Source organism: Juglans regia, chromosome 14 (genome assembly GCF_001411555.2).
Source record: "Juglans regia cultivar Chandler chromosome 14, Walnut 2.0, whole genome shotgun sequence".
Lineage (NCBI taxonomy): Eukaryota > Viridiplantae > Streptophyta > Magnoliopsida > Fagales > Juglandaceae > Juglans > Juglans regia.
The window spans coordinates 22,090,211-22,112,580 of NC_049914.1; the positions used below are offsets into that span (position 1 = coordinate 22,090,211).

General features: G+C 36.5%; 2 protein-coding genes across 2 annotated transcripts; both read left to right on the forward strand.

The window, feature by feature from the left end:
• The first annotated feature begins 1,931 nt into the window (after nucleotides 1-1,931).
• LOC108988600 (histidine-containing phosphotransfer protein 2-like) lies at nucleotides 1,932-7,436 on the forward strand. The gene is made up of 6 exons (XM_018961913.2): nucleotides 1,932-1,991; nucleotides 2,380-2,510; nucleotides 2,602-2,670; nucleotides 3,629-3,700; nucleotides 5,797-5,869; nucleotides 7,194-7,436. The coding sequence occupies exons 1-6, from the start codon at nucleotides 1,932-1,934 to the stop codon at nucleotides 7,236-7,238; spliced, it is 450 nt and encodes a 149-aa protein (XP_018817458.1). The 3' UTR covers nucleotides 7,239-7,436.
• An 822-nt stretch (nucleotides 7,437-8,258) lies between these two features.
• Nucleotides 8,259-20,709, forward strand: LOC108988596. Its single transcript, XM_018961906.2, has 7 exons — nucleotides 8,259-8,447; nucleotides 9,002-9,084; nucleotides 9,918-10,067; nucleotides 18,055-18,128; nucleotides 18,243-18,361; nucleotides 19,328-19,411; nucleotides 20,295-20,709. Exons 2-7 carry the CDS (start codon nucleotides 9,078-9,080, stop codon nucleotides 20,386-20,388), a joined length of 528 nt encoding a protein of 175 aa, XP_018817451.2. The 5' UTR covers nucleotides 8,259-8,447; nucleotides 9,002-9,077; the 3' UTR covers nucleotides 20,389-20,709.
• Nucleotides 20,710-22,370: the final 1,661 nt, after the last annotated feature.

Here is a 22,370-nt window from a genome sequence, read left to right on the forward strand (position 1 = left end):
AGTCGGGTTCTTCTCAACATCTCCACTTCCCTCAAACTGTGTTTTTTTTTCTCATTTGAAAATATGAGGTGATGGAGATCATATAAGTGTGATTCACATTTGATGGACTAGCCATGGTGCAGGACATCTTATCTTTGTACAACACGAATGCTGTTTATAGTTATTAACTACCAATAATGGTACAGAAACATAATCGAGACATATTTGGAAGTTGGCACCCCTATATCAAAAAACCACCTCTACCAAGCTCAAAATCTCCAACTTCAACAAATATTTGTCATTTTTACATTGTTTTCAAAAGTAGTGGATTCTATTTATGTGTTAGAAAGGCAATATAAAAGTTTGCCTTATATGGTGACCCTCTAATGAGGTAAGTAAATAAATGCTCAGCTAAAAAAAGAAGCAAACATTTGAAATTCTGTACTGTTAGATAAAAAGTGAATGAATTTAATTTTAAAGAGATTTCTGACTAATCAATTATTGAAACTAAGGAATTTACGTCTGTTATCAGTATTAACATGAATAACTGACAAATATTTTACTTTTTTTGCAACAAAATAGTTGGCACTACATTGGAGGTTATTTGCTCCAAAGACAGGAAATATAATTTCGAATTTTCCTTAAACCTTACCCTTATTAATATAAATAGCCATTTTATCAGAATTGACTTGATAGATTTTGTTATCTGGTCACATCCCAGAATATTTGGCAATGGTGGTTATAGTTATAACAAGTGTACTTCTTTTATTTACTTTTGTTTCTTTAGTTCCTTTTCTATACCTCCTCTCCCTTTCTCGTGGGGTGTTGAGTCCTTTATTGGGTGGTGGTCATTATGTGCACTTACAAACTTAAATGGGATAATATAGAATCCCAACACAACCTCTTTTTTATGGTACATTAAGCCAAAAGCTTAAATTATCAAGAGGTGGGTCAACAATGTATGTCATTCTCAGATATACACTAACAATTTCTTATCATGTTAAGTGGAACGGGGAGTGCACCTAATTGGAAGCACATATAATTTAAGTGCTTTACATACTAGAATGTTATTTACTGCTATAAAATCTTTTGATGCAATAGTAAATCTGCACTTGCCTTAAATCATTAAATGTATTGATTGAGAGCAGTAAATTCTTTCAAGTTTTTTATGGTAATGTTGTTCAAATTAGATTCTCTAGAACCTAAACATGTAAGCGTACATTTGTTTGCAACTGAGCAGGGCTTTACATAGGATTCTTCTAAGTTTTGGAATTTGCAGTTGTGAAGCCATCCAATAAAGTTTTGCCACCTAGATATCAATTCCAGAAAAGGCATATATTTTGTCATTTCCTTCAAGAAAAGATAGATATTCGATTTTATGCTTTGCACCAGGGTAGTTTGTTGTCATGACTTGGTACGTTGGCCGATTATTATAAGAATAACACTATTGATTTATGGATTGTGACATTCTAATGGATTACCATTGACGGCGTTGTTGTAAATGCCCGACAGTTTGGAGTTTGAATCATCTGAAGGGCAGTGCCGCTGGGGGAATAAGCTGCTATTGAGCTGCTGCTACAGGAGTTTTTTATCCTTACCACATTATTCCATGATTGCTTTTATGGCGATTTCTCTTTTCTTAACTCCCTATATCTAGGTATGTAATATAATGCAAGTCCAGAGTGATGATTCGACAGAAATATTGAGAAGGGTCAATTTGTCATCGACATGGCAAAGATGTTAATTTAAAAGTTGTAGGTGTTATATCTACAAGGCATCATGCTAAACTCATGGCAGTCTGACGCACATTGTTGTCATCTGCAACTCATTTTTCCTTTTAAGCCTCACGCTGAAGCAAGTATGTCTCATGCATAATTGTTTCCTTCTCACCTCTGCTTAAAATTTTCTTTTAGCTTCAGTTGTTTAGGGTGTCTGCCACTATTTTATACAGAATGGCCTTGTCTATCCTTAAAGAACTGCTCCAAGGATATGTGCAATCATTGTTTGATGAGGTGATATATTCTTTTTCATTTTGTTTTTGGTTATGCTGTGATGTCTTCTTTGCCAAGGATCCCTTTTGCTCTTACTCCGTTGGGATTTATATATTGTTTGGTGTTGAAATGATATCATCTGCTTGTATAAGATGAATTCAGAGTTGGATTCTCTCAGTTGTCTAGGCTTTGAATTCTTAGATATCTGTTTTATAATTGGATACCGACACCTTGTAATGCATTAATTCATTTATTTAATAATATTTGTATAGTAATACAAGTTCAATTTTATTTGAAAAATATATAGATTTAATTTTGAATGAGATGCAACATGTATTCTGCCTCAAATATTCGTTTAGAAAAGAATGTTCAGGTGCTTGGCAAGGTGGATTGATGTCATTAATTGCAGGGAATAATAAGCAATCAGTTTTCTCATATTCAGTCTTTGGAAAGTTTGGAGGAACCTGAGCATGTTGTGCAGGTGATCGTTACGTACCTCATTGATGTCGAAACAATTTTATCAGAATTAACAAGCTACATGTACCTCCATACTCGATCAAGTTTATTTAGTTTGATTATCAATGTTACACCTACTTTAGGTTATTTCTTGTTCGTATATCTATATCTGCAGGGATTGTCCTGAAGCCGACTTCTCTACATTGGCTGCACTTTCTCACAAAGTAGAGGAGAGAAGCTCAAGGTTGTATGAAAGAATAATTTATTTATACAATATTTAACGATGTTCACTAATGTCTGATAAATGGAGAAAGTCAGTGAAGGTTAAAGATGGTATGTCGACAAGCCAGCTATATTATGAAAGGCAGTTTAGATCTATTAGGTTATATTTAAATCTGATTGTAACATTGTTTAAAATCTGGCCAGTTTTCACAAAATCCTTTGCTTTGCTCTAGTCTAGTTATCTAAGGTTTGGGACTAGACATCCATCTTAGTGGACAGGCAAGGCATGTAAACACACGATCATTAACTTTAAAGATCCGAATGATGTGATGCTAAGTAACCTGGTACTTTTATGTTTACTGGTATTGAATAGATTTCCATCTTAGTGGGATTCTGCAGAATAGACTTCCATTACTTGTATTGAATATGAAAAATCCTCATGATTTGTAGTTTGAACTTTTAAGATTCAAATGATGTGATGCCAAGTGACCTGCTACTTTTAATTTAAATGGATCCTGTAAGCTACAAAATTAGTATTCTGAGATTGAATAATATTGCTTTTGCTCTTATGATCATCTTATTGACATTATCGGCTATTCAACATGATACTTATGTGAGTAGTTAAACTTTTATGTCATTTTTTTTAGTGTTTATATAACTTAGAGAAATACTTGGTCCACAAAAAGAATTACAAAAAACTACTTCACAAAGTAATGTGGCTTGATGTGATACGTTCGATTGTAAGGCTTGCTTTGTTGTAAAGAGAATGTGACGTACCACATCAAGTCACTTCAATTTGTGAGGTAGTTTTTTGTGATTCTTTTTGTGGGCGTAGCAACTCGCTTTAACTAATCATGAATTCCTGGAAAACTTCACAATATGATTTTTAGTTGCACCTAAGGAGATGTGGAAGATTAATCTTGTCCTTCCATCTCTTAGTGATTACAGACAAGATCTTACCTTTTTGTTTGGTGTTACAGCATCGGTGCCGAGCATGTGAGACTTGCATGTGCTGATCTCATTCACGCTTGTGATCAGATGAACAAGGAAAAGTAAGGCTTCCAGTTATTCACACAGCCTAAAGACTGATGATGTCTAATCAAGAAGTAATAGATTAATAATGGCTTATTAAGAAGTAATAGATTAATGATGGCCTATTGAGAAGTAATCAAGAGAAATTGCCAATAACTTTTGGAAGTTAATATAACTGTGTTCGTCTTTTCACATGCCTTAGACCTGGATGTTTGACCATCCAAATATCAAATATGACCCTGATGCTTGTGTATGCTCCCAGACTTCATCTGTTGCTAAAGAAGTTCGTTTTCATCAAAATGCTGATAATATAAAGTGGTTTACCAGTGACCTAGATTACTACTTTGTCTAAGCCTTCTAATTGGATATCCATTTGGAAGGCATGTATTGGAAGAAAATCTTTTTGTCCTCCCTCTCTGGGTGAAGTTTAGATAAATGTGATCACTTTGTGAAGCCTTTTAAATTCTTATAATTTTCATTATGTTTTTTCCTCTCTTTCCAAGTTTCTTCCTTTTACAATTGTTCTGTGCGGTTCTTCTTGTATTCATGTGGTCCCATGGGCTTAGCCCTTTCCATATATTCCCAAATAATAACAATCGTCTAAATTACAAGAGATGTTTTTAAGCGCTCATTCACATTTTTCCACTAATTTGTTTTAGTTAATTTCCATCATAAACTGCCTAGTTAAGTTCATTTTCTGGTTCAACCTCAGGTCTGACTTTTATTTATCTATTGTAATTTTGTCCAAAGTTGAATACTAGCTACCACATACTGCACTTTCTTCTTTCCTATGAACTAGGAATCACTACTTGGGAACCTCAGCTACCTTATTACTTGACATATTTGTGCATACTACACTAACTAGGTTACAAGTTACCTAATCCTCAAATATGTAAAGCAACTTTATTTTTTGCCTAGTTAAGTTCATTACTTGACATATAGGGCATGCACACACGTACATACATGCATATGTATATTTGTATGCAGGTATGCATGTATGTATGTATGTATGTATGTATGTATGTATGATACACAAGGTAGGTAGCTATCCTTCTCCTTTGGGTTGAACCTAAATCCCTCTATTCTTAAAGGGAAGGAGATTCCAACTTGGCTGCAAAGGCTGAAAATCTAGTCTGCAATGCATCCAAGAAGGTAACTAATATGTTTTCATTTCAGCTGATAAGTAAATTCTATAACAGATAAATGACAAAGAAACAGAGATTCTGCTCCATTAAAATATGCACACCACTACTGGGTATGTACTACTATGTTTTCTTTTTCTTTTTTCCCCCATCAGTTCAACTATCTTAGTGACCTTGACGGATGGAGATCGTCTTTGATTCTCTGCCCAAATTGGAGTATCCAAATCAAAGGGAGAGACACAATATTAAATATCTATGTGAGGCCCACACAGCTCGGAAGCCTCGCACAGGCAACATTTAATGTTATAGGATCCACATGCTGGTCTGTTTCTCTTCGAACTAGACCATCAAATTCAGACAAATAACTAGAGAAGATCTCAATATGATGCTTACTGCTTACAATAAGGCAGCCAACTTGATCAAACAAATCATTTCAATGTAACCTTACAAAGAGAAGACTTAAGACATGCTAATCCCATATCGGCAATTACCTTCTCTGTTACCATGTTGGCATGTGCATGAATACCCCACTACCTGGCTTTGCTCTTCATGAAAAAAACTTGTTCATGTAGAATCACAGCCATGATTTTCAGCCACAATCAAATTCAACGAATGTTTTCATCCACATTCAACATTTAACATATGTTTTCAGCCACGTTCAACCTAGAAGCTCAATGACATCTGAGCAGTTTTAGCATACCGCCTATATGGTAAACCTTACATTTTGAATCAAGGCATAGCTGATTATATTAATTTAAACTAAGTTTATCTTTCCATTGTTCTTTTTGGTCCTTTATTTGAATGGAGATGTCAATATTATTCAGTTCTGTATTAACTAATTATATGCCATCTACGTAAGAATATTTTTCTTCATTCTCTTTCTTGATTTATTCTTTCTGTATCAAAATTTTCTATATTTGCATAATTTACTTTCTAACCCCGCCCTCTTTCTATTAAAAACCTATACGTTTCAGCTTCTCCAAAGCCTTAATTTGGGTAAAGAATGATTTTGCACAAACCCGAAACAAGCTGGAGGCGTATGCTCAGGTATTAAACAGCATTCATTTTGTCTTATGCACTTCCAAGCTAGGGTTTGATTGGAAAGAACCTACATATTCTGTGTTCTTTTGGATATATGACTTTATTTTCCTTTACCAATTTAAGTCTTCTTTGGGGAGAAAATTGTGGAGACTTGATATGTAGGACTATAAGAATTTTAGCTATTGGTGAGTGGAATTGGGGGCTGGCTTTACTCTGGGGCACAAGTTTGCACTAAAACATTTCACGAGTTCAGAAAAAGAATTTCCACGTTCATATAATTTTATGACATCACTGTAAACTGATATACCGCTTATGGTAGCCTGGAAAGTTATTTCTTTGAGAATATGTTGGTTTGGCAAGCAGAAAGTGTTACCACAAAAGCTAGGTTGAGGGAGGGAGGGGGGACCCACACACAACAAAAGCAGAAGAAAGAGAAAAATCAAAGATAAATAAAATAGGAAATAATTTAAGAAAACAAAGAATCATTGCAATTTCTGAGAATTGGAGGAGTTTTAGTCCTCTCAATGCACTAGTTGGAGCTCCTATCACCCTTGCATTTATACTTCAAGAGTCTTCATATCATCCTCTCTTAATTTCTATGTTGTCCCATAAAGGATTTTCGTATAGGATTTAACATAGCAAATCCACAAGAAGTTGATCCTATATCAACATATCCGGGCTTACATCTCATTTCTTATAATAGTTTTCTTAGTGCGCTCTTGCTCCTTTATGACCTCATGAAATTAATTTTTGAGTTGTAAAATCTTTTTGAGTGTTAATAATCAGATGATATATAGCTTATTTTTTAGTGATAGGAAGGCTTTTAGTGACGGTACATAAATATGTTCTTGGTGGAACTTATCAAGACTTCATTTTCCCAGTTATTTTATTTTTTGTTTCAAATATTTGTAACCTAATTCACAAAATCAAATGGCATAAACAAATTGGCTAAAATTACTGGGAAGAACTAAGATGACATGCCAACTGGGAGGAATTGATAATTTATGATCTTAAACCTAGTCATGATCTTCCATAAGACTTACTGGGCAGATTATTCCCATGTCCCAATAAGCCCAAACTCGACTGTTTCTTTTGTTCAGATGAAAAAAAATACTGTGTGTGTATGTGTGTCTTAAACTCAGACGCTCACAACATAAACCCAAAGGGGGGAAACTTCAAATCAAAGCAATCCAGGAGATGAAGGAATTCATATGAGTATGAAACTATTTGAAAGGCATAGGTTACTGCAGCATTTATTTTATATTTGAGTAATACCTCATCTATTTCTTTTTTATGTTCTTAATTTAAATTAACACATTTATGAGCACAGATGGAGCGGAGGATTATCAGAGTAAAGAGCAGACAGAAAAAGTAGAGCTTTTTGTGGTATCAAACTCTCTTTCAGTTTTATGGGATGAAGCTCCTGAGAATGTAATGTTTTCCTTATGTAAATGAAGGTCTAGAATAATTTGTATTAAAACTTGTGATAGTCACTGCTTCATCTACATGGTTGCATGTATTCTCAAAAGGGATACTATATGAACAGTAGCTTCTTTGTCTACCTGTAACTACCTTTAAAGGGATACTATATGTGCAGTAGCATTATTTTCAATTACACAAACTTAGAGATTTAATATATTTAACTGTGTTTAATCTTGTGAAATTTACAGATTGTGACTGTGTTTCTCTTGCCTCGTTTGTATTCGTAACCCACCTCAACTCATCTCATCTCATTATTATAACTTTTTCAAATTTCCACACAAAATATAATAAACAATTCAACTTTTTCAAATTTCAAAATAACTTTTTCAAATTTTAAAACAACTTTCTCAAATTTTCACATAAAATATAATAAATAATTTAACTTTTATTTTACTATTTACAAACCATCTCAATCCATCTCAACTTATTTCTGAATTCAAACCACTCCTAATTGTAGATAGAGAATCTCAACCCTTCACCCTTTCCTTTTGTGCAACCAATGAAGAAAAATGCACATCTATCCTTGAAAACTGATTTTTTTTTTTTTTTTTCAACAAATGTATAAAATATTTATTTTAATCAACCTACATTTACCATATTTTAAGAAGAGTTGGAAGAAATTATTTATCCCACTATTTGGGTTTCTCGCCATAAGAGACCTAAATAGATTTTATTTTTGGTCAAAATAAGAGTTTTTAAAGTGTGTGAATAATCATAAAAAAAAAAAAAAATAGATGATGTTTCGGAGTTTTACAAAGGGGTAAGAATTTTTTAAATTTCTGGATGATATATTAAATTAATTAAAAAATTATTATTATTATTATGTATATAGTAATATACGAAAAGTTTTAACTAAAAAATAAAAATCATGGTTTGATTTAGACTTAAGAGGGGTTTTAACTTGCCAAAAATCACATAAACGTAAAACCCACGAGATTTTCATCTCTCTGTTCACTGCCGGCAACCGCTATCGAGCTCCAATTTTAGTGATTCCAGCCACCAGACTAGAGGCCACACTCTCCAATATTCCAACACATATGACCCAGCCGGCAACCACCCACCCACCGGTCTAGCAACCGCCCTCCACCACCACCACTGCACGGTTAGCAAATTCTCTCTCACTCTCTCTCTCTCTCTCTCTCTCTCTGTCTCTCTGTGCCGCATAGGGTCTTAATTTACGTTATTTTGATACGCAGTCGCGTTGAAAAACTGTGAAAACAGCTTCATTTCCCAGTATATACGATCGAAATTTTATGGCTTTGTTGTCTTCAATCGTGATGCTGTACTCTAAACTGGGTTTAATAATATGCCGTTTATCTGTTCAATGAATTGCTTCAATAACTCTGGAAATTATTTTTGTAACTTGTTTCGAAAGTACTAACACAGCTGTTACGATTACTTCATTACAAACAATTCACTATTATCTACAGTTCATTACTATTCACAAATTATTTTACTACTATTCACAAACTTTTTCACTACTATTCACAGATTATCTAAGATACTCTTTAGCAACGGAGCCTAAAAATGCTTATTAGACAGCCGACTGCAGCTGTTGTGAACCCCCCCCCCCCACAAAAAAATAAAAAAAGGTTTTTGAAGTTCATTCTTGCACCTGTATTTTCTTGAGTTCTTATTCTGTATGGTGGTTTCCAGGTTTCAATTTCTCCACTTACAATTTAATTAAATCATTGGATCGTGATAGTGGAAGAAGGGTAACAAGAAAGCAATCATGGATGGTAAGGGAAACTTACCAACTCCCTTATGTAGTTTTCTTTATGCTCTGTTTTGAATTATATATCAATTTACTTATCAAAAAAATTATATATCAATTTACACTTAACTACTTCCAAAATGCTAGCTCTCCGGTTATTTTGTGTGTCAATGGTTTTGGTATTTGAAAGATGGAAACTTATTTTTATCAGAAGGTAGGAGTCCATCCATTATGCGATGAAAGTATCTTTGGCCAAAAAAACAAAAAGAGGAAGAACAAAAATAAAACAAAATAAAAATAAAGTCTAAATTTTAGTGGTGGAGTGCCCAAAGCATCCTGTTGCAAATGTTAATTGATATTCACCTGATGTTTAAGATAATCTGCAAGTTTGTTGCAGATCAATGGACATGTTTATCCCATTATTCATTGTGGGACGTTTTGAAGTACATACACCGATACACATATAGTATAGTTCCTCATGTCAGGTTAATTTGTATTTATAAAATGTGCAAGTTTTTGGTTTTAGTGTATTTCTGTAGGGTTATTTTCAAGAATTGCAGTATAAGCTTTAGTAGTGATGTAATTTCAGCATTTACTAAACGTTCTAAAGCAGCTGAACTCAGAGCACAGCCATACACTTGAATCTATAAATTTTTCTTATGACAGACCTATATTCAGTGTTTAAGGAGAGCCAATGTCTTTTACACCTCAATCGATTGACATTTAAATATGTCACCTCATTTCTTCTGCACATCTTAAGAACACTCGTGACAATGATACAGCTTCTTTAACCTAAAAAAAAAAAAAAAGGATTTTGAGGATATATCTAAGATTCATTGCTGTGTTTTTGGGCTTCAGTGGATTCACAGCCTACTATGGAGGAGACTATTCTGGTTGGTGATGATCTGATGCTGGGCCCACCATCACCTCTCATTCCACCAGAAATTGCCTCTCACGTGCTCGAAGGAGTTGATTTATGTGATGGGATTCTTAGGAATCTATTCCTCTGTAAGTTTTTCATTCTTAGTTCGTTGGCTGGATTTAATCTTGCTTTCGTAGAAATTAGTTTCTGTCCTTGTTTTATGGGTTTTATCTAGATAGCCTCATTCTACTAAGTAAAATGTCTGTATAGAATCATTGTGCCAAGAGGTGAAAACCAGCTCGGCCTAGTATTCAATGTTTCAAGCTCAGCTTGGATATGCAAGGGCCCGTTTGAACTCATCTTGAGCTCAACTAATGTATGCCATGTTTGAGCTCAATCAAGGGCATTTAACGGGCATCTTGAGCTACCTGAGTAGTTTTAAATTAGATAAGTTTTAAATTAGGGTGCAAGTATCATGTTGGAAAATGCTAAAAGGTGGACAACTGTTGCTTCGAGTTGATTGTTTTAAAAGTGTGCTTATGAAGTAACTGAATGGGGCAGTACATTGTCAGAATATAAAAATTATTTTTGATAAGTAAAAATTTTATTCATCAAAATAGTAATAGGCAAAGCCCATGTACACAGGAAGTATACAAAAGAAACACCTAGTTACATTCTAAATCTAAAAAAGCGACGACAAAAACTCATTGACAGCCCCTCCATTGAGTACAACAGCAGAAAACCAACCATGAAGTTGACCTGTTTCGAGGAATAATCCCATCCTTTTCTAATAAACTTTCATAAACTTCCTCCATAAGAACCCCTACACTCCTTGGTGCACCAACCCCCCCAATCACTTCCATATTTCAGAGCGATCACCCCCCTCCACAATGCTTCCTCTTCCCCATTATATCTCCATAACCACTTCCCCAACAACGCCTTATTAAAACTACACAAGCTGTGAACCCCCAATCCTGCATCAACAATCAGGCAGCAAACTTTTTTCCAGCTCACTAAGGGAGTCTTAGACTCCTCTTCTAAACCACCCCACAAAAAGGCTCTATACAACTTTTAAATATGGTTAGCCACTCCGACTGGTAAAGGGAATAAAGAAAGGAAATAAGTTGGGATATTAGAAAGGGTACTCTTTATAAGGGTGATTCTACCCCCTTTAGATAAATAAACTCTTTTCCACGCCGCCAACCTCTTCTCTATCTTCTCAACCACCCCATCCCAAATATGCTTAGCCTTGAATGACGCCCCCAACGGTAGTCTCAAATATTTCATGGGCAGATTAGCAACTTTACACCCCAGTAATTCTCCCCAAATTATGAATATTATGAACATCTCCCACCAGGACCAGCTCCAATTTACTTAAATTTACTTTTAGTTCGGAAATGGCTTGAAAACATAACAGGACAGCCCTCAACGCTGGAATCTGTTCTCCAACAGCATCACAAAAAATAAGAGTATCATCAGCAAAAAGCAAGTGTGATGTGGAAATGAAGCCATTAGAATTAGATCCTACCGAAAAACCTGAAATAAAACCTCCTCCTACCACTGCTTCCACCATACGGCTCAAAGCCTCCATAACAAGAACAAATAAAAAAGGAGATAATAGATCCCCCTGCCTTAAGCCTTTTGAACTCTGAAAATAACCAAAAGGCTGCCCATTAACTAAAACAGAAAACCAAACAGTTGAGATACAATGTCTTATCCAGCCACACCACTTATCACCAAAACCACATCTTCTAAGCATGTATAAAAGAAAATTCCAGTTTACATGATCGTATGTCTTTTCCATGTCCAGCTTACAAAGAACCCCCGGAACACCTTCCCGCATACGACTATCTAAACACTCATTTGCAATCAGCACAGAATCTAAAATTTGTCGACCTCTAACAAAAGCATTTTTGAGGTTTAGAAATTATCTTCTCCATCACTTTGTTCATTCGATTTGCTAAAACCTTCGAAATAATCTTATAAACACTACTCACCAAACTAATAGGACAGAAATCTTTCAACTCCAAAGCACCCACTCTCTTTGGGATTAAGGCAATAAAAGTGGCATTCAACGACTTCTCAAACTTTTGAAATTCATAAAATTCATGTAGTACCTTCATCACCTCCTTCCGCACAGTCTCCCAACAATCCTGGAAAATAGCCATAAAAAGCCCATCCGGACCAGGAGCTTTGTCTCTCCTCATCCCACAAACCACCCAATACACCTCAAGCTCTTCAAAAGGCCTCTCAAGCTAGTTTTCTGAAAATGCATCCACAGCTTTGAAGTTCAAGCCATCAATTTTGGGTCTCCAAGCTTCCGTCTCACTTAGGAGAGAACTATAAAACTGCACAACATGCTCTTGAATCTCATCAGGTCTGGATAGAAAATTATTCTCAGATTTAACAATTCAATGGCATTGTTACGCCTGTGAGAATTAGCCATTTTATGAAAAGAATTAGTACACTTATGCCCCTCTTTAAGCTATAGAACTCTCGATTTTTGCCTCCATGCTATTTCTTCCCTCAAAAGAACCCTCTCAATTTCTGCCATCACTTCTTTTTTCCTAGACGAAGTCACCTCACTTTCCCCTTTAGCCTCAAGGATTGAAGCTCATCCCAAAGGGACTTTTTCTGCTACTCTACATTCCCAAAAACTTCCTTATTCCATTTCTTCAAATCAGCTTTCAAAGCTTTAAGTTTACTTGCCAAAACAAAACTAGGAGTCCCCTCAAAATGATAAGAAAGCCACCAGCTTCTTACCTTATCAACAAAACCCTCCACTTTAAGCCACATATTCTCAAACTTAAAATAACGTTTACCCTCATGAATACCCCCACTATCAATTAAAATAGGAAAGTGGTCTGAACATACCCCCCCTTGACAATCTTTTTTGGCATAACTTCGGATAGTGAGCCTCCCATGAAGAAGAGACTAAGAATCTGTTCAGTCTTGAGCCACCTCTAGAATTAGACCACGTATATTCACCCCCCACCAGTGGCAAATCCAGCAGTTCCAAGCCAAAAACCAGCTGAGAAAAATCCTCCATAGCTGTAGTCATAGAAGATAAACCCTCCCTCACTTGGAAAACGAATTATATTAAAATCCCCGCAAATGCAGCAAGGTAGATCCCACAAAGAATAAAATACTGACACTTCATCCCACAACAAGTATCTATCCCAATCCCTATTGGGTCCATATACACTTGCCAATGCCCATGTCCACCCATCTTCCAAATTTCTTAAAACATAGGCCACCGAGAAAACACTAATACAATCTTCTACCATCTCGAGAACCCTACTATCCAACATTACTAAAACTCCACCAGAAGCACCCGAAGAAGCTAAATATGTCCAACCTACAAATGAACCTCTCCACAAACTACAAATTATACTCCTATCAACAAAATCCAGTTTGGTTTCTTGGAGGCAAACAAAATCAATCTTCCAACTATGAATGAGAGATCTAATGCGAAGACGTTTATTGATGTCATTGATCCCCCTTACATTCCAAGAAAATATTTTAGGCTCATTAACAAAAGTAAAATCCCTCCCTTTTAATCTGTCCCTCCTCAAAGTTCCCTCTTTATTGTCATAATTGATAGGACATTGCAATCGTTTCAACTCTCTCTCGTTTCTAACTGTTGACTTCATGGCCATGGAATGACCAACTTCAATGGCTACTAGGAGGACCATAAATTATTCTTCATAACCATCACAAGATAGTCTCACCTAATTTACTTATCAAAAAAAAAAGATAGTCTCACCCAATCTTGAATCTCCTCCACTTTTTTTAACACCCAGTCTAAAACTTCTTTAGACGCAATCTGAGGGGGAAGCATTTGTAAAGGTGACAGACTACCCCATCTCCTCCTCATCACTATCTACTGCAACTACATCCATTTGTAGGTCAAATTCTAACCTCTCTTTCTCTTCCATGTCAAACAACTCATACTCATATTTGACATGAAGATTTGCATCTACCTCCCACTCTCTACTTCCCTCAAAATTCAAAAAATGCTTCAACAAACTAGTGCCCTCATCTACCAGACTTGTCTCATTACCCGTGGAAGCCAGAAAATCTTTTTTACCTACAAAATTCTCCACGATTTCCCCTTCCTTGATTGTTGGCGCCTGAGACACCACCTCTAACATTCAGAAGCTTCTGTAGTATCTGTCAGAACTTTCTGTTTGATGGTTGGAGCCGTCGGCTCAAGCATCAGTGCCGAAACAGTATCGTTAGAGTTAGCCGAGACAACCGAAAAATCGAGATTGACTGTAACCTTGCCTTTTCTCACAGACAGCTCCTCTTTTCTCAACGAGGTTGTCGTAAAAAATGTGCCAGCAGCCACCGTCGATTTGGTTTGTGTCGGTATCGAGTTGTCGGGGACTAAAGATACGAAAGAAATGCTTGAATTCCCGCCTCCAGACTTCGATAGTATTGCAGCCGGTGGCGGGGCTTCCGTCGATGCTTCTGCGACCTTTAGCGAGGTCACCTGAGGCTTCGCCGGCGACAGTGGCAAGGACCCACTCGCCGATGGGCCAATGACGTGCTGTAGCTTTTTCCTCCAGAATGAGCCATACCGTTGGCCATTCTATTGTATGGACTCAGACCTCCCCGTGGGCTGAAGCCCATCACCTGGGCTAGACTGAACCGAGGCCTGGGCCTTCCCTTTAGGCCCACAAAATTGACCCAAACCCAACGGCTCCAGCAAGCCGGACCCTCTCTTCATTTGGTCTGAAACCAGACTGCAGCCTAAGCCCAAGCCGAAGCCCAAACCCAAACCCACCTCATCTTTACCCTCAACGCACCGTATTAAGCTCTTTCCTTTATCAGACATCTCATCCAACGTACTCTGCATTACAAACAACTCCTTCAGAATTCTTTCCTCTTTCTGCCCAGCAACCCCCCTGCCATCTCCCTCTTGTCTCTAAGCAGCTGCCTAAAAGGATGTGCCACCTGACCTTTGCAGTTCTGCCGTAGCTGATTGTCGCACGTCTCGAGGTATCTCCAAGACCTCCCTGTACGACCGAGACGACGAGGTGGCTACCGCTATCGTTGGTGGTAAAAATCTCCCCTGACCACCTTCTCTGCCAACATCCTTCAACGCCGCCGCAAGCTTCCTCCACCCCATTCCATCCCTATCCCCAGGGATGAAGATGAAACTTCAGTGACCTCCCCCACCATACTCTACCAGAGCCATGTAAATACCACAAGAGTTGGAGCAATGCTGGACAATGAAACCTCTGTCCCCTTCCCGATGGGCAGTGTAATACCCCTTGCTCCCAATCTTAGACATTCCTCTAGCGCTCTTGAAACCCTCGGGTAGTGGCTAACCCCAACCTCAAGTTTTTCACAACTTTCCAATCTTTCTCATTAATAAGCACATCACGCCCATCTTGTCTCACCTCAAACACTTTCGATTCAATAGCTAGACATCTCATGGGAGGCATTTTCCTTCCAAGGATACTCCAAAAAACCCACCGTCAAGTGCCCACAACCACCATCGGCGACGTGAGTTACGAAACAGACAGTAAGTGTATGAAGAGAACCCAGAAAAAGTCTTCAACTCTCTCTAATGGAAACATTTGTCAGAATATAAAGTTGACAATAGAAACATTAAGAATTTATTTAACTTCAATTTAGCCTATTAAAACACCTCAAGATCTGTTGCAAATTACTTGCACCCTGTTCATGAACATTACAAAGTCAAGCAGGCAATTGATCGAGTTTGGTTCACAAATGTAATGAACTTGAAATTGCATTTTCTATTCTCAGCTCTTCAATCTGGATGATGAGCCACATCGAGCTCAGACTGAGATAAACTTGAGTTGAACATGGGTAGATTGAGCTCATTTTACAGCCTGTTTTTGTCCCATTTCTTTTGTGTCTGAATGTGGTGCTTCTTTCTAGAAGGTTGCTAGTGACAATCTCAGCTGTAACAAATAAGTCTGCCATGTCAACATGCAGGGTGCATTGGTTTTGCCCTTAATGCTACAGAACCACATTATAGAGTCCATGTATTAAACATGGCACCTACTTATTGGCGAGAGTCACAATTTTCATTGAAATTTTCCTTAAATTAGCCTCCCCTACCCCTGCACCCCCAAGAATAAAAGAAAGAAGACACACACCTACACACAGTTCTTCAGTTCATCGATAAAGTAACTCTTAATGTAAATTTGGTCTTTGAAATTAGGCCTTGACTTAACTTATAAAAAAGAAATTAGGCCTCCAGAAACTATGCAAAATGTGGACAGAGCCTCCCAAGACTGTACATACTAAATTGGATAAGTTTCAGCATGTGTCCTAATCATGTTGGACAAATGTTATTAGAGCTAGAATCGAGCCAAGTTCGAGCTAGTAGTATCCAGTCAAACCAGGCTAGATTATTAAGAGATCGGGCTCAAGCTTGACTTGAACTCGAGTCGAGCTTTTTTGGATGTTCGAATTCAACTCGAGTAAGACTTTCTTATGGCCAGACTTGCCTCAAGACTTGACTAAAAATCAAGCCGGGTTCTTAACTCTACTTTTTTTTATCATTTTTTAAAAAATATTTAATTTAAAAAAAAATTAACAGAATATTCTTACTCACAATGTATAATTAGATACAAGTTTGTTCTTACAATCACAATTATTCATAATTATATACAAATTGAATTAAATGGCTACTTGGCTCTTATCCAACTCTAATGAATTATACTTGTAAAAGATATTGCTATATTTATTAACATTTATACAATTATACTCATAAAATAGTGAGCTATTTATATAAGAATATATCACACATGCACCTATAAAAAAAAGCGAGATATCATACATATATTACATATGTATTCATCATATTGCCATCTATATAGTGAATTATATACATATATGTAATGTGTTTTTATTATTAATATATAGTTGTGTATTAATATATGACCGAGCTAACGGTTCGAGCTGAGTTTCATATAAGCATGGTCAAGAACAATAATCAAGTTGGGCGAGTTTTATACGAGTTTATATAATCGAGTCTATTTTTTTTTTCGCAAACAACTTATTCAATAATCAAAACAAGTCGAATTCGAGTATCAAGCCAAATTTGAGCTGTCTGTTAAGTGGTCTTGTTCATTTATAGCCCTAAATGCTAAAAAGTGGACAACTGTTGTTACCAGTCAATGGTTTAAACTTATAAAAAAAAAAAAAAGGTCAATGGTTTTAAAAGTGTGGTTATGAAGTAACTGACCTGTGCAATACATTGTCAGAATATTTCATAGACATTAAGAATTCATATAACTTCAATTTGGCCAATTAAAATGGCACAAGGTCTGTTGCAAATCAGTTGTACCCTCTTCATGAACATTACAGGTCAAGCAGACAATTGACCAAGATTGGCTCACAAATGTAATGAGCTTGAAATTGTATGTTCAATTCTCAGCTTTTCAATCTGGATGATGAGCCCCATCGAGCTCCAACTGAACTAAACTTGAGCTGAATTGGTGTGATTGAGCTCATTTTACAGCCTATTTTTGTCCCATTTCTTTTGTGCTCTGAATGTGGTGCTTTTTTAAGGAAGAAATTTTTCCTAAAATGAGCACGCTGCGCAATCCACACTCCACCTACAGTGCACAAAAGAGTGTGTAGATTGAGCTCATTTTAAGGATGGAAATTTTCCTGAAATGAGCTCAATCTACCATTTACTCAATCCACATTCCTAAATAGTAGATTGAGCTCATTTTCATCCTTTAATTACCCTCCCCCATTCCTGCACCCCCAAGAATAAAAGAAAGAAGACACACACACAGAGCTCTTCAGTTCATCACCTAAATAACTCATAGAAAACGTTGGCCTTTGTAATTAGGCCTTGAGAAACTATGCAAAATGTGAACAATGCTGGGCCTCACAAGCTACATATTAAAAGTTGAATACAACACCTTTTTCAGTGGCCAGGGTTGGGAGGGGGGCTATTATCCCAGATACTTTCCTGGTGAAAAATAAAGTGGCAGATTAGGTAATGACATCAGTAGCTTTAGTTAGAAACCACATGTGTGCATGAATTGTATGGCTTTGGAAGCTTGGATCATGCATTTTCATTTTGAGGCAGTCATTTGAAGGAGGCTTTATACGAACATTTTTTAACACTCTCTGTAGGCTTGCAAATCAATGATATCGAGCCTTTTTGTCAAGATGAGATTGCTTTATATCGACAGTGCACTGACAAAAGGGTGAGACTTTTTCTATTCTGCTTCTTTTATATTCCCATTTTGTTGTTTATTTTGTAAATGAGTTGAACTGTTACTCGGTATTTCACTTCACTACTTCATGTTTGTTATTTCCAGGATAAGGAACTAAGACAACGACTTCAAGATAGTGAGCACAAATTGGGGTCATCAATGCCTTTAGATGAAGCAAAGGAGAGAGCTGCTCAACTCGAATCAGAAGTTACATCACTAGAGAGGTATTTTTTTAATTGATTGTGCTAGTGATTAATGTCTCGTGATTTTTTTCTTGATAACATGTTCTGATGCAACTAATAGTTATTCTTGCAATGGGCTATTGAGTCTGTTTTATATTTGTCTTCTCCTCAGATGCATTGAACGAGATTTAATATCTTTCCCATTAACTTTATATGCAGTTCCTTGGCATGGTGTAACCTAAATTAGGAATCAAACTTCTTCATGTCTGCTAATTGTATTGTAGATGCATGCAAAAGAAGTTTTTTCAACTTGCCTGAATGAAATATAATAAAATGCAAATGGCGTCTTTTCGATTCTTCAGCCTACTTTTGATACTGTCGCTACAAGTGAAGTCTCTGTATTCCTCAAACCATAAAGGTTTACCGGGATAAGCTTTTGTGCACATGTTACTAGGGTTTTAAACAGTTATACGGGGTAGTGTAATCATTTGCTGCTTCTACTGCTACCTCTCTCATCATGTTTTAGGGGTAGACTGAATTATGGGGCGATCAATTTTACTTTGCAATGGTCTGGTCTGAAGTTTACTTGTCCGGAAACAGAAAAATGCAGGTCAAGACTCAAGTCCTAACTGTTACATGTATTTTGATTTTGGCACAATGATACCTCCGAGGATAAAAATGATGTTGACTAGAAGTTTTACACTGGAAGATAATTGCCCAAGGCAAGAAATGGAGTACCTTGCCAATCATATTTACATACCTGAGTTTGTTCTTCTAATTACATTATCCACCCACAAGGCCTTTTGGTCTCCCAAAGTTATATTACCTGCATTTTATTGGAACCACATTCCTATAAACTTTGCTTTCCGCTTATGGACATATCTTCCTTTTTCTTTTTGCTAACATATGGTTTTATGGCATTGAATCATGTAATTATTAACCATCAGAAAAAAATCGTGTAATCATCTTTGGTAGTCTCTCAAATATATCATGTTTCTACATTTGTAGGCGCTTGATTCTTGCTACTGGAACTGAAGGCATGGAAGGATTTCGCCAGAGATGGAGCTTGCATGGTCGCCTCACAGATACCAAGTAATGCTGTTTTTCCTCTTTTGAAGAGCAGATACCTAGTAATATTTATAATACACATCCTTATGTTTTCATGGAGATGCATGAGAAGCATGTTTTGTTAGCTCTTTATACTTCTGGGTTTCTCACTCCTAAACATTTTGGTGAGACTTCACTTCTCTGTTTTCTTTTTCTTTTCTTTTTTCACCTAAAAAAAAAGGTATTAAAGAATAAGGTATGAAGATCTCTGGTTAAAAAGGTGACGGTAACACCACCTTAAATGAGACAAGGAGAATTGCTTAGAATGGATTATCCGTGGGAAATAGAGACAAATTGTTGCATCAATGAGAGAGGGTGAAGTGATAAAAGGAAACCTAAAAATAAATTGTTGCATCAATGAGAGAGGGTGAAGAGATAAAAGAAAACCTAAAATAACATGATGGAACTAGATAAATGGGAAGTTGATTAATATGTGACTGTAGATGGGATAGAGAAGACACAAGTAGCCCGCCTAAATTAGTTGGTAAAGGATTCACGGTGAAAGCTAAGTTCAATTAGTTAGGTTAACTCGTTCAGGCTTGTTTGTTTGGAGTTGACTACTATAGGTCAGGAGACAGAATTTTCTTTAGACGTGAGAAATGGTGAACTACAATGAAAAGTAGCTTTACTATTTTTCAAGTGCTTTTTATAGTTTACCAGATAATTAAATGATCTGAACGCTTACATTCAATGTTGCTATACATGCATAGCAATGGACGGTTGAAGGATTATTTTATCTGGCATTTGCTGTTGAGTTGCAAAAATAAATGTTGTTGCCTGAAGATTTTCACTATTCTCTTCTGCATGCTGTTCAATTTAATGCAAAGTCATTGCGTGGAATCCTTTAGCTGTATTGTGTTCTGTGCAGGAGAAGACTGGAGTCCTTGAATCAGGGAATTGGGAATAGAAAAAAGGATGAGCCTGTTGGTGGGTCGACTGCCAAAAGATGGTCTTTTTGGTGAAGGTTCAACAGGCACATCTTTGGCATGATTATTGGACTTGCTCTTACAATGTTGATTGGTTATAATTGGGGATTTATTATGGTTATAATTAGCCATTTTTTCAAAGTCTTTTTGACCACTTTGAAAACATCTGAGTCAGAGATGTTGTGGTGCTAAGTAATGCATGCATGAATATCACAAGGAAGTTTTGTTTTATTACGACGAAAAGCGCTTGCCTTCAAAGAGCAAGATTGATATGTGAACAGAATTTTATTTTTAAGAAAATGTAAGTTAGCAAAATTCTCTCTTTTTTATCATACAAGCGAGATGCTATGGATGCCACGTCAACATTTCGTTGATGCAGCACTTTGCCGTTAGGGATTCAGATGGATAATTAATGCACGATAAATTTTAAATAAAAAATTTATTATTTTTATCATTTTATTTTGGATAAATCTATTTATCATTTTTTTTTATCATCATCCTCTCAACATTCTTTAATGTGGTATTATAGTCTCAATAAAATATAATAAATAGTTTATAATCATTTAATATCACACTATAGGATGGTGAGAGGATGATGGTAAAAGAGATGATGAGTAGCATTACTTATGATTAAATGTCTTTGAATAGAATGATAAAAATGATAAATCATATGCCAGTTAGATAAAAGTGTGGTGTAATGCTTTCTTGTAGAGTAACTCATAACGATGGATAATTAAAAAAAAAAATGTAGGGTTAGGTACAAGCACTACTTTTTGACTCGATATTAGAATAAAAATCAAATTAAGAGATAAAGCCTAGCTAGAAAAGATAAGACAAGTTGACTCAAACTCTTAAAACGAAAGATATTCAGACTTTTAAAAGGAAAGACACTCAGAAAAATAAAATAATTCACAAGACAAGTTGGATTCAATCACTCTAAGGAAATAGGCCTCTATATACTGAGGAGATTCCCACAAATCTCAACAGAAACTCCCTATATACAAAACTCCACTACACATAGCGCATCCACCAGATCTCTCTCAAGGGAGACATCATCTTCAACCTCCTAAAATCCCATATTTCTCTATTATATTGAGCGATATATGAGACCATTTTATACCAATCATAATGGATTTTTCTCTCAAACAACTCGTGGACATAGTCTTTTATGTCGAACATGTCTCTCTTTATTTATTTTTATTTGGTCGTTTATTATTATTTTATGGATGAACGTAAAGAGTAGGGGTGTACAAAAACCATTAAAACCGACCATAACTGCCTCAGACCGGCCGCCGAAGCACGAAACTGGTGTAGAACCAGTCGATCGGCGATAGAATTATGTCAAAACCGTTGTCGGTCGGTTCGGTTTCAATTTGAAGCTGGAATGGACCGCTGAACTGGCCGATTATATAAATTATATTTTATATATTTTAGATAAAACGACGTCGTTTCACCGTTTTACACGTATTGGTTAGATACAAAAATTAGAATGAAACGACGATGTTTGGTTTAATACACCAAACGGCGTCGTTTCAATATAGGTTTAATCCCTCCACCCCCCTTCTCTTCTTCTTCAGATCTTCTTCCCTCTATTCTCTCTCTCTCTCTCTCTCTCTCTCACTCTCACACACACACACATCGCACAGTCGCGATTCGCACGACGAGCCATCTCTCTCTCATCATGATTCACATATTTGATTCTCCATTTCTGAGTTTCGCACCATTCAAGATGTTGAAGGGACACTGACGACCAACCAGGATCACGCCGAAACCAACGTCGCTGGTTTCCTCCCCTTTTACCGGCCGGTTTCGGCCGATTTTATCCATGTGTAGTGGTTACCAGTTCGGTTTCAGTTTTGGACTAAAACCGAACCAAATTGAAACCATCGGTTTTCACCCCTATCGACACCTGAATCACCATCGTTGGCCGGGGATAATTCTTTCCTCCATTTCGGTCTGTTATGCGAATTTAGACATTAACAACTGGCGCCATCTGTGGGATCAACTAATATTCTGCA

Excerpts from the sequence above, each read along its gene's own strand:
- LOC108988600 (XM_018961913.2), top strand. The coding sequence starts at position 1,932 with ATGGCCTTGTCTATCCTTAAAGAACTGCTCCAAGGATATGTGCAATCA. Across the intron at positions 1,992-2,379 it reads TGCAATCATTGTTTGATGAG|GGAATAATAAGCAATCAGTT; the intron begins GTGATATATTCT and ends CATTAATTGCAG. Across the intron at positions 3,701-5,796 it reads GATCAGATGAACAAGGAAAA|CTTCTCCAAAGCCTTAATTT; the intron begins GTAAGGCTTCCA and ends TATACGTTTCAG.
- LOC108988596 (XM_018961906.2), top strand. Across the intron at positions 10,068-18,054 it reads TCTTAGGAATCTATTCCTCT|GCTTGCAAATCAATGATATC; the intron begins GTAAGTTTTTCA and ends CACTCTCTGTAG. Across the intron at positions 19,412-20,294 it reads GGTCGCCTCACAGATACCAA|GAGAAGACTGGAGTCCTTGA; the intron begins GTAATGCTGTTT and ends TGTTCTGTGCAG.